We start from the raw sequence: 12,318 nt of genomic DNA, 5'->3' as shown, positions 1-12,318 counted from the left end.
CTTTCTAGTAAGTTAAAGTCCACAAAATCTAGTTTGTCTTTCACATTGGTTCTACAACAATTTATTAGGCAAAACTAAAACCAAATTATTTGAGTTTTCAGTGTTAATGCAGTGCAGTTACTGTTTGCATCCACATTGATAACCGTTAAGGTTTTACATTGTCCTCATATGCAAAATGCTTTCTCAGTTACCTTCTCCTGAGTCAGAGGTGGACGAAAACTCTGAACCACACACACGCAAATGCCTGACTCTCTACATTATTAGATTTAAAGAGACAGTCCGCAGTTGAAACATTAACAAAGCAGGCACCCCACAACTGTTTTGGTAAAAAGCTGAGGAATGGAGAAATGTAACAACTTTCAAATTCATAGACAGGGCTATGGATACAAGGACTGATCATCCATGATATCAAAATGATGTTTTGAGTTTATACAGTGTTTGTTTATATTTCTATTTTTAACAAATATTGGAGTAAAACAAGCTTATATTTTGGGTTCTGATGGGGTACAACAGTTGAACTAAGCTCATAAGGCATTTATAAGTTATATTCTTCAAGATACAATAGGTATATAGCTTTAATTTATAAGTCAAAAATAAATGTAGCAACTGCAGATTGCCTCTTTAAGTCATTGGAAATGCAGGACTACAAGCTCTCTAATCTAATGGACTCATGTCCATGCAAGCGTCCTGTTTTTATAGTATTATTTTTTAAACGTAACCTTTAATTAACTAGGTAAGTTAGTTAAGAAGAAATTCTTATTTACAATGACGGTCTACACCGGCCAAACCTGGACGACGCTGGGCCAATTGTGCGCCTGGATTCGAACCAGGGTGTCTGTAGTGACGCCTCTAGCCCTGAGAAGCAGTGCCTTAGACCGCTGCATCACTCGGGAGCCCAGTGTCTGACAGTGCATGTCCTGGCACCCTACTGTAGTTCAGAACAAACAGTCAATAAATAAAGTGTGAGTATTGGCTCATTTGTGGTTAACCCTTCAACATGTTTTCCAGGCAATGTCCACCAGTGTCTTGGTCCAACATCACACCATGACAATTTGAGAACCACCTTAAGTTTAAAGCTTGAGTAAATAAATGAGTTCCCTCAGAAAATATACACAAGAAAGCAAAGTAACTGTAAAACTGGTTGGCTTATCGACATACTATCCACTATAGGTCATGGAGGCCTACTTCAAACAAAGATTTACAAATCAATACCCAACCCACAATCAACATAATATGATTCGAAAGAAACCTAAATGGTCCAAATTATTAACAAATATTGTCAACGCAAAAAATCCAAAACAAAAGCAAAAAGCTATTTTATGACAATAAGCACTGAATTACTGCAGTTAGTTGAGCATTTGAAAATAAGTATTGGAAAACAAAACTATGTAAAGCACAGAATAAAGAAAAGCTTTATTACACCAAATGGAATGTGATCAGAAGTTCTGCAGGTGAAAAATCTAGTCGCAGAAATAAATTACTTAAACAGGCATAGTCCTCCGTTGAGTCAGACAAATATGGAACCCTCCATCCATCCTAACAAAGGACAACTATTCATTAGAGCACAAAGCATGGTAGCATCCCAAATGACACTATTCCCTAAATAGTACTATATAGGGAATAGGCTTCCATTTGGGATGCAACCAGTGATAGAATGGAGGAGGGGGGGGGGTTCTAGTGTTTGTCTTCTACTGAACTATGAGAGAAGAGGGCATTGATTGTATCAGTGCATTCAGCACATTATGACCAGAGTCACAGGCAACAGCACAGCATTCTGCTGCCTCTCAAAGGGGCCAGTGCAACAGAACTGGATCATCATCACATTTACAAAACAGTTTGAGTAAGTAGCATCTTGATAACATGGTAACTGCATTTACTTACAAAGAAAACAAAAAGCAGTTCGTATATTGTAAATGACAAGAGCATCTTAATAGCCAGGCAACAGCCCAAAACCGAACCAACTGATTAGCAAGAACCATTGTTAGATCGATCATCCCCATTCCCCATGTTATTTTCTTGATCTGAAAAAGAGTTGAATTTCTTGGTATTTCAACAAGCAGACATATTTAATTGGTCAGGCATGTTTTTTCTTTTTTTTAAGGTTCTCGTCTTTTTCCACTCCTCCCCGTGGCATGACGTGATCAGTCTGCCAAGACTCCTCCCCATGGCATGATGTGATCAGTCTGCCAAGCCTCCTCCCCATGGCATGATGTGATCAGTCTGCCGTGTGTTTGCTGTGTTTACTCTGTTTTGTACTCTTCCACGTGGGCCAGGACTTTCTTTCTCTGACGCATCATGTGGAAGTAGAGCTGGGGAAACACTGGGGAAACACCGGGAGGACAACATAGTCAGATAAAAAAAACAAGTAACCATAGAATCATATGCAGAATTAAGTACAGACACCTTAAAACATATTTATGAGTTATTTCACAACATGTAAAAAGCCCACATCTAGACAAGCAAGCACTAAGTGCAAGGTAGAGCATTAGAATTCACAGCGCAAAGCATCTTACAGTGAATTGTAATGCATTACTTCACACTTAGTGCTCGCTTGTCTAGATGTTCGCTTTTTGTAATTCATGAAATGCATCTCCCCTACATACTCAATCCAACACATCACTGGTGTACTACTGAAATAGTAAATCAGTGATGTATTGTAGCGAGTAGGAAGGGGAGATGCAATGTGGCGAGAGACAGAGAAAGAGAGACTTACGTGGAATGTAGGAGACCATAGTGAGGATGAGGAAGGTGTAGTAGTCGAAGGAGAAGTTGTACTTGTTAGGTAGAGTGACAGAGTAGAGACCTGTCTTCTGCACATAGGGCAGGGCTGCATAGATGGTCAGCAGCTCACCTGTCACTCCCATAGGATACAGCACTAGGAAGAATGTGTACCTGGAGATTGGATGGAAGGAGTACATTTCAATATGGACATCTACAATATCCAGATTGAAAGAGGCTGCAATATCACTACTGTAGCAAATTCATTCTGCTGACTTTCAATTCATGGTAACAGTGGTGGTGGCCCAGATCTTGTGCCGCATGTTGTTTGTGCAACTGCGTATTCTAATAGGGACTGGGGAAGCATGTTCTGATAGAAAACTACTCCTCCCAGACGTGTTCATTTGTTGTCATGCCCAAGTTCAGACTCTTGTTTTCTCATATTGCTTTCACAATATTCATAAAAAATGTTTCTATTTAATATTTTCTCCATATCGTGCAGCTCCTCTACCTGTCATGTACCAAACTGTCTTTATAAAGTCAACTGAAGGTGAAAAGAGTGAACCACCACAACATTGGCTGACATTAGAAGAATCATCATCATCATTTGCTACCAGGCAACAAAAGGTCCTCCCCAATGAGTAGGCCTTTGTTGCCATGGTTGAGACTGAGAAAACACATTATGGATGGAGTGTCGTACATGCCTAGGTTTCTTTATATACAGCCCCGTATAACTCTGTTATGAACATATACAGTGCCTTCATAAAGTATTCATACCCCTTGATGTATTCCACATTTTGTTGTGTTACAGCCTGAATTCAACATTTATGAAATATATATATATATATTTTTTTTTTCACCCACAATACCCCATAATGACAAAGTGAAAACATGTTCTTGGAAAATTCAGGCTGTAACACAACAAAATGTAGAATATGTCAGTATGACTACTTCCTGAAGGCACTATATAATGACAGCAGGAATGACATAATTTTTTTATAGGGATTAAAAACATTTTCTTTACTAGATATCTTATCATTTCTGACGTTTGGAAGACATTTGTTTGTCAACTTGTCTAGGCCTATAATAATTAGAAGGCAACTCTTCTGTTGCAACTCTACATGTTGCCCTGGAACAGGGTTACCCAACCCTCTCCTCGGGGCCCACCCAGACGTTTCACATTTATGTTTTAACCCTAAACTGGCACACCTGATTCGATGGGTCAAAGCCTTGATGATTTGTCAAGACTAATTGAATCAGAAGTGCCAGTTTATGGTTAAAACTAAAAGGTGAATAATCTGGAGGGGCCCTAAAAGACTAAATAAAGCCTAACTCACCACAACAATGCCTTAAATCGATAGAATAAACGCATCAATAATCTAATTGAAATCAACAAAGTTCTCTCTCTTATGTCTGCTTATCTCGCGGAGGACATTTAGGGACCGGGGAGAAAATGCAATAATCTGAAACAGCTAAAAGATTTTCAGTGGAAGATTTCCAAATGACATCAGTTTGACCGGTTATAAGGATATGAAACAATCCAACACGTTCCTGATAATATTTCAGTTCGTATTAGATGCTGTGAGCTTTTATGTCGCAGAAAAGATAGGCCGTTTACACGTGTTTCTTAACTGCGCAGTCACATTCTCTCACGATGCTCGCACCCCTACTTCCACCGTCTCGGAATGACAGAGACTCTAGTGTAAAGCATCAAAGAACTTCCCCATCGTTAATACCAATCGACATGGCGGTATGTCTCATACATTGACAGTGAATAAAGAGGGCTGTGTACAGTATTTAAACCCACACATTAAATAAATCAGGTGAGCATTACATAAAATTGCACAGGTAAAATGTCAGCCTTCCGCATCCTGCTGTGGAAGGTGATAGAGCTACAGCTGTGTTCGTCAGACCATGACACCATTTAAAAATGGGGTTAAATAGGTGCCCCCCCCAAAAAAATGTATATATATACACACACACAGCTCAAAAAAATTAAGGGAACACTAAAATAACACATCCTAGATCTGAATGAATGAAATATTCTTATTAAATACTTTTTTCTTTACATAGTTGAATGTGCTGACAACAAAAATCACGCAAAAATTATCAATGGAAATCAAATTTATCAACCCATGGGTCTGGATTTGGAGTCGCACTCAAAATTAAAGTGGAAAACAACACTACAGGCTGATCCAACTTTGATGTAATGTCCTTAAAACAAGTCAAAATGAGGCTCAGTAGTGTGTGTGGCCTCCACGTGCCTGTATGACCTCCCTACAACGCCTGGGCATGCTCCGGATGAGGTGGCGGATGGTCTCCTGAGGGATCTCCTCCCAGACCTGGACTGAAGCAAGACATGATGTCCCAGATGTGCTCAATTGGATTCAGGTCTGGGGAACGGGCGGGCCAGTCCATAGCATCAATGCCTTCCTCTTGCAGGAACTGCTGACACACTCCAGCCACATGAGGTCTAGCATTAGCAGGAACCCAGGGCCAAGCGCACCAGCATATGGTCTCACAAGGGGTCTGTGGATCTCATCTCGGTACCTAATGGCAGTCAGGCTACCTCTGGCGAGCACATGGAGGGCTGTGCAGCCCCCCAAAGAAATGCCACCCCACACCATGACTGACCCACCGCCAAACCGGTCATGTTGGAGGATGTTGCAGGCAGCAGAACGTTCTCCACGGCGTCTCCAGACTCTGTCACATGTGCTCAGTGTGAACCTGCTTTCATCTGTGAAGAGCACAGGGCGCCAGTGGCGAATTTGCCAATCTTGGTGTTCTCTGGCAAATGCAAAACGTCCTGCACGGTGTTGGGCTGTAAGCACAACCCCCACCTGTGGACGTTGGGCCCTCATACCACCCTCATGGAGTCTATTTCTGACCGTTTGAGCAGACTCATGCACATTTGTGGCCTGCTGGAGGTCATTTTCCAGGGCTCTGGCAGTGCTCGTCCTGCTCCTCCTTGCACAAAGGCGGAGGTAGCGGTCCTGCTGCTGGGTTGTTGCCCTCCTACGGCCTCCTCCACATCTCCTGATGTACTGGCCTGTCTCCTGGTAGTGCCTCCATGCTCTGGACACTACGCTGACAGACACAGCAAACCTTCTTGCCACAGCTCACATTGATGTGCCATCCTGGATGAGCTGCACTACCTGAGCCACTTGTGTGGGTTGTAGACTCCGTTTCATGCTACCACTAGAGTGAAAGCACCGCCAGCATTCAAAAGTGACCAAAACATCAGCCAGGAAGCATAGGAACTGAGAAGTGGTCTGTGGTCACCACCTGCAGAACCACTCATTTATTGGGGGTGTCTTGCTAATTGCCTATAATTTCCACCTGTTGTCTATTCCATTTGCACAACAGCATGTGAAATGTATTGTAAATCTGTGTTGCTTCCTAAGTGGACAGTTTGATTTCACAGAAGTGTGATTGACTTGGAGTTACATTGTGTTGTTTAAGTGTTCCCTTTATTTTTTTGAGCAGTGTATACACACACACACACACGTATATGTATATACACATGTACAGTGGGGCAAAAAAGTATTTAGTCAGCAACCAATTGTGCAAGTTCTCCCACTTAAAAATATGAGAGGCCTGTAATTTTCATCATAGGTACACTTCAACTATGACAGACAAAATGAGGAAAGAAATCCAGAAAAATCACATTGTAGGATTTTTAATGAATTTATTTGCAAATTATGGTGGAAAATAAGTATTTGGTCACCTACAAACAAGCAAAATTTCTGGCTCTCAAAGACCTGTAACTTCTTCTTTAAGAGGCTCCTCTGTCCTCCACTCGTTACCTGTATTAATGGCACCTGTTTGAACTTGTTATCAGTATAAAAGACACCTGTCCACAACCTCAAACAGTCACACTCCAAACTCCACTATGGCCAAGACCAAAGAGCTGTCAAAGGACACCAGAAACAAAATTGTAGACCTGGACCAGGCTGGGAAGACTGAATCTGCAATAGTTAAGCAGCTTGGTTTGAAGAAATCAACTGTGGGAGCAATTATTAGGAAATAGAAGACATACAAGACCACTGATAATCTCCCTCGATCTGGGGCTCCATGCAAGATCTAACCCCGTGGGGTCAAAATGATCACAAGAACGGTGAGCAAAAATCCCAGAACCACACGGGGGTCTTTCAGCATCACAATGATCCCAAACACACCGCCCGGGCAACGAAGGAGTGGCTTCGTAAGAAGCATTTCAAGGTCCCGGAGTGGCCTAGCCAGTCTCCAGATCTCAACCCCATAGAAAATCTTTGGAGGGAGTTGAAAGTCTGTGTTGCCCACCAACAGCCCCAAAACATCACTGCTCTAGAGAAGATCTGCATGGAGGAATGGGCCAAAATACCAGCAACAGTGTGTGAAAAATTACAGAAAACGTTTGACCTCTGTCATTGCCAACAAAGGGTATATAACAAAGTATTGAGATAAACTTTTGTTATTGACCAAATACTTATTTTCTACCATAATTTGCAAATAAATTCATTTAAAGAATCCTACAATGTGATTTTCTGGATTTTTTTCCCATTTTGTCTGTCATAGTTGAAGTGTACCTATGATGAAAATTACAGGCCTCTCTCAAATTTTTAAGTGGGAGAACTTGCACAATTGGTGGCTGACTAAATACTTTTTTGCCCCACTGTATATACAGTACCAGTCAAAAGTATGGCCCATAGAAACATTAAAAAACATTAATAAATAATAATAATAAATCATAAGGAATAAGGTTTTGAAGTGTCTGTCCTATAGCTATAACTCCCTTTTTGAATTTAACACACAAAGTAATTCTACAGCACTTCTTTCCAATGTGAAGTGAGTGCCTCTCTTATTCAGTTGGCCAACAGGAGGAGCGGGGAGCTTTTCTTACCGTGCCCATTTGATGAGGTAGGGCAGGTGGTTGAGCAGACTGAAGGTGTAGAAGGAGTAGCGAATGATCTCTGTAATGGTCCAGGCCGATACGAAGAGCAGGACACTGTCTTCACTCTGGACCTGGGATCAGACAGGACAAACAGACAGGGGTGAGACTGGGCAGACAATTCAAAGCTAGCATGCAATAGCTTGTAGTAGATTCATTCAACTGGAAGACCGAGGGGTTATAGCAGAACCGTGCAGTTTGTTGCACCAACTATACTACGCTGTAACTCTGCATGTCATGGGAGAGAGAGAATTGTAAACACAAGATTTTAAAGCAAAAGTCAGTCTCTGTAGATTAACATAGTTGCAAATACTCAAACACACATATGCAGTAGAGCGTTTCAGACCTTACAAACATGTTAGTGTTATTCACCCTATTGGCTTCAAGCATGTTCACTATTTCAGGCTCACAGACCTTAAGGCATCAGCAAGTCTCTTTCTTTGGGATGAAGACAACATCTAGGGGCATTGATCCCCTGAAACCATGACCACATATTATAAAGTTGGAATATTTCTTACTGTCTCACTCCGTAATATTTTAGCTTTCAAATGTTCAAATTCACAGTGCTGATTCATCCTGATATTCCAACAGATCAAACAAACTAAACTTATCTGGAAAATAAATGGCTAGTTCCATAATTGGTGAATGGGGGGCTGAATGATTAGATGAAGAAGAGATGTACCTCTCGGACACTGTGAGTCACAGCCCAGGTGAGAAAGACCCGAGACAACACCTGGAACCCTGTTAGAACCACAGAGGATGGAACGATCCCTGGAGCAGGAGAACACAGCATGATCATCACATTAGAAGATATGTACTGTATCACCTCAAAAATACAGCTTTACCACTTCACAACAGTGATACTGAGCAAAATACATGATGAGAAGAAAGGAGAAGACATCATATTTTAAATTTGTGCAAAAGTATGTCAAGTGTTGGACTATTAATTCGTAGACAGCACACAAAAGCTGATATAAGATAGCAAAAAATATAGCACACCAATTCCAGTTACAAAATTAATTGTATTACACTGACTAAGCTGTGGGCTACATGTGTGTAGTGTCTAGAGGGCAGCACATGTCCAGACAGAGACAGACAGCTGCAATAATGAAGGTAAGGGTTAGCCTCAAATCCCAGATAATTAGTGGACTGTGAACCGGGAGTGCAACGAACACAATGGAGCAGGGCCATGCTCGTTATCACATTAGTACCATCAGGCCAGGCTTATCTTAGCAGCCTGGAAAGGCTATCTCTATCTGAGGCAAAGGCTCTCAGTAGGGCTTATGTCCACATGACCGGTAGAGACTACACAACTTTGACCATGAGAAGAGGGAGGAACGTCAACTTACCCACTGCACAGTGCAATATCTGAACGGAAATAAAAATAAAAACACTCAGCATAAATACAGTCACACCATATGGTCAGTGTAAATACTTTATGCAATTAATTGTATCTCCACACAGATATGAGTTTGAGACTAATTGACTTTTTTTTAATGTATGCAATTATAAACTCTGATCTCACAGCTGATTCATATTGCTCTTTAGTGAATCAAGGTTAAATATGGCAATAAGATGTCTGTCAATCCTATGATAGTGGATATGTACACCAAGACAGTTCATTCTACTGGTCAAGGACTAGATAAAAGCCAGTGCACTAGTCAAAACATAATCACTGGAAATGCCCAGTGTTTAAAGGTGTTTTTATGAATGGAGGGAGTTGGAATAAGAGCAACATGTAGACTGAGCTTGGGTTCCACTAGGCCTAATCCCTTCCCTCTGTGTTACAGTGTGGCTGGAGAGGATCACAGTAACACCCTGCTAGGCCTCTGTGCTGTCTGTAAGTAGCACAGAGGTGGGAGCGGGGGAAGGCCAAGGCCAGTCATTGTGGAGGAGTTTCTATTTAAAAATACATCAGTGCTATGTGCTTGAACATTCCTACCATTAAGTTGTATTTATACAGTAGGGGACTTACCAAATGCACCACACACAGAGAGCGATAAGGGGCTGTCCTGCTAAGTGCTCTGAATAAAAGCCCAGATTTTGTTCAGTGGGGAGAAACCATTTTGTAAGGAAGTGACATAAAGGAGTCTCTACCTGAACTTGTCAAATAAGAAAAAGTATACAGATTTCCATTTTCTGTTGCATAATATTTTACTAGTGTACCTAATGAACATGACCCAGGTCTGACCCTGAGGCCCTACAACAGAGACTTGGCCTACATCCACTCACCTCTAAGAGTGCACCGGTCTGGAAAAACTTCAGGGGTTTCTCTATAGAGAAGTACAGGCCGTGGTAGCTGCCTCTGACAAGGTAGGCCCGCACTAGGCCCACAGCAATGACCAGCCAGCTGGAAGAACACACACATTTCATGTTTATTTCAGTTATTTAGCCAGGATAGTCTACTCAGTAACAACTGCCACTATTTTCCAAGGAGTTCTGGGTGGAAATACATTTCTGGTATCAAATAATAGCCTCAGTTTACTCTTAGAGGACAGGGTAAAGCAAAACAGTCCAGCCACACAGAACGTAGGCCTAATACATAGATGGAAGCGGCATCTGCACAGTCATATTCTTGAATAGTCGTGATTGGTAGGAGTGACAGGTTTTGAACGTGATAGATATTAATCTACTAAAGTTAGTAATAGAAACTGAGCAGGCTATAAAGCCCCTGAAAAGGCACGGTGTAGCCGTTGTAGCTGGTACTCAATAAACAGAGCAAGTATCACAGAGGGAAAATATCACCTCACCTAGACAGGAACGTCACCTAACTTGTTAGGACAGGAGCGCATCCAGCATTTTGCACTTGTGCAATTTCTTTCACAACAACTTGTATCATAATGCTGAGTGAAATCAGAAATACTGTCATAACTTTTTTTGCCAAAACAACTATTTATAGTAAAAATAAAAACGAACAAATGGTGGTTGCAAAACTACATGCAGTACGCATAAACAATACCTATTACTGTACATAATTACATCCTTTTTAAAATGATATATATTACATACAGTACCAGTCAAAAGTTTGGACACACCAACTCATTCAAGGGTTCTTCTTTATGTTTACTATTTTCTACATTGCAGAATAGTGAAGACATCAAAACCATGAAATCACACATATGGAATAATGTAGTAACCAATAAAGTTTTAAAGAAATCAAAATATATTTGAGATTTGAGATTCTTCAAAAGTAGCCATCTTTTGCCTTGATGACAGCTTTGCACACGCTTGGCATTCCAAGAGTGTGCAAAGCTGTCGTCACACGCTTGGCATTCCAAGAGTGTGCAAAGCTGTCGTCACACGCTTGGCATTCCAAGAGTGTGCAAAGCTGTCGTCACACGCTTGGCATTCTCTTAAGAGAATGCCAAGTGGGTGCAAAGCTGTCATCAAGGCAAAGGGTGGCTACTTTGAAGAATCTCAAATCTAAAATCTATTTTGATTTGTTTAACACTTTTTGGGTTACTACATGATTCCATGTGTTATTTCATAGTTGTGATGTCTTCACTATTATTCTGCAATGTAGAAAATAGTAAAAAATAAAGGAAAATCCTTGAATGAGTAGGTTTGTCCAAACTTTTGACTGATTATTTACGCGATTACAGTTGCAACTCTAGGCAACATAGCTAATTGCGGTGTTTTGTGGGCGCGCACTAGAACTAACTGTAACCAAAGACAGACAATTGATACATTTCCGATGGAGGCTGTTACAAAGTAACAACACATTAGTTCTGTGTTTGACTGAAATGATACGCTGCAATGTCGCTGAAGGCAGCACAATGAAACGAGTTATCGACAACGTGTCGCCAGCGAAGCAGAGTTGTTCACATGGGAATGATTTAATCATTTGCCTATCATTATTTCCAAAATACAAGCATTATTGAGCAAAATGGCCAGGAAAAAAAAGTGTATCAGAATTGTGTACATACCCAGCTGTCATAACCACGTTATATATAACCAGATACGCCGTAGCCAGGGCACCCGGTCCCCTCTTTTTCTTCGGGTCCACATCACTGTGAGCCGTCTTCGTGGTCCCCATAGCAGGTGCTGACATGACTGAACCCCACTTGGCGCTGCCCGATTAGTGTGCCAGATGCTTAGAAAATAGCAATCAGGCAGAGCTACTCTTCCAATCAGTCCACCAAATCAAGAAATGCAAGGCGTAAACTGGGCCTGCGCAATATTTTACGGGACCAGCAGCCCGCGCCCCCTACCGAAACATCACCATAAACAGTGTACTTTAGCTTAGTGATTGCTTTTGAGTTGTTAATGCCGTAGATTTGTATGGGTTTTTGGCACAAAACAAACAAAATACTGTGCGTATCGGATAGCCCATATTTCGAATTACAACAAATCATAAATATCGTTATGGTCCTATATGTACCACTGTTGCTGCATGTTGTTCTTTATGTGTGGTAATGTACGTAATGTTTTTTCGAACCATTCCATTTTTATTATAAGCCTAAGAAATAAGAGGAAAGGAACAATGGAATATTCACGTACCTCTTCCACCCACTGGTGGCAGTGTTACACCAGAAAAAAAAACTATTTTAAAGCGTCATAAGAGGTATATTTGTATTTGCCTGTACATTAATACATTTGAATGTAGAAATACAGAAAATTTTAATTTGCGTTAGTTAATTAGCTTGAAATATATGTGCATCGATAGGTGT

The 12,318-nt window shown here is 41.1% G+C and overlaps 1 protein-coding gene across 1 annotated transcript; it reads right to left on the bottom strand.

Moving 5' to 3' along the window:
• Window positions 1–1,389: 1,389 nt before the first annotated feature.
• On the bottom strand, window positions 1,390–11,830 carry LOC115110758 (very-long-chain (3R)-3-hydroxyacyl-CoA dehydratase 2-like). The gene is made up of 7 exons (XM_029636649.2): window positions 11,575–11,830; window positions 9,881–9,998; window positions 8,998–9,016; window positions 8,331–8,419; window positions 7,601–7,722; window positions 2,714–2,892; window positions 1,390–2,320 (listed from the first exon to the last, which is right to left on the bottom strand). The coding sequence occupies exons 1-7, from the start codon at window positions 11,697–11,699 to the stop codon at window positions 2,241–2,243; spliced, it is 732 nt and encodes a 243-aa protein (XP_029492509.1). The 5' UTR covers window positions 11,700–11,830; the 3' UTR covers window positions 1,390–2,240.
• Between the last annotated feature and the right edge of the window lie 488 nt (window positions 11,831–12,318).

Source organism: Oncorhynchus nerka, linkage group LG3, assembly GCF_034236695.1.
Source record: "Oncorhynchus nerka isolate Pitt River linkage group LG3, Oner_Uvic_2.0, whole genome shotgun sequence".
In the NCBI taxonomy this organism is placed as follows: domain Eukaryota; kingdom Metazoa; phylum Chordata; class Actinopteri; order Salmoniformes; family Salmonidae; genus Oncorhynchus; species Oncorhynchus nerka.
This window is presented reverse-complemented; position numbering and strand designations above follow the sequence as displayed.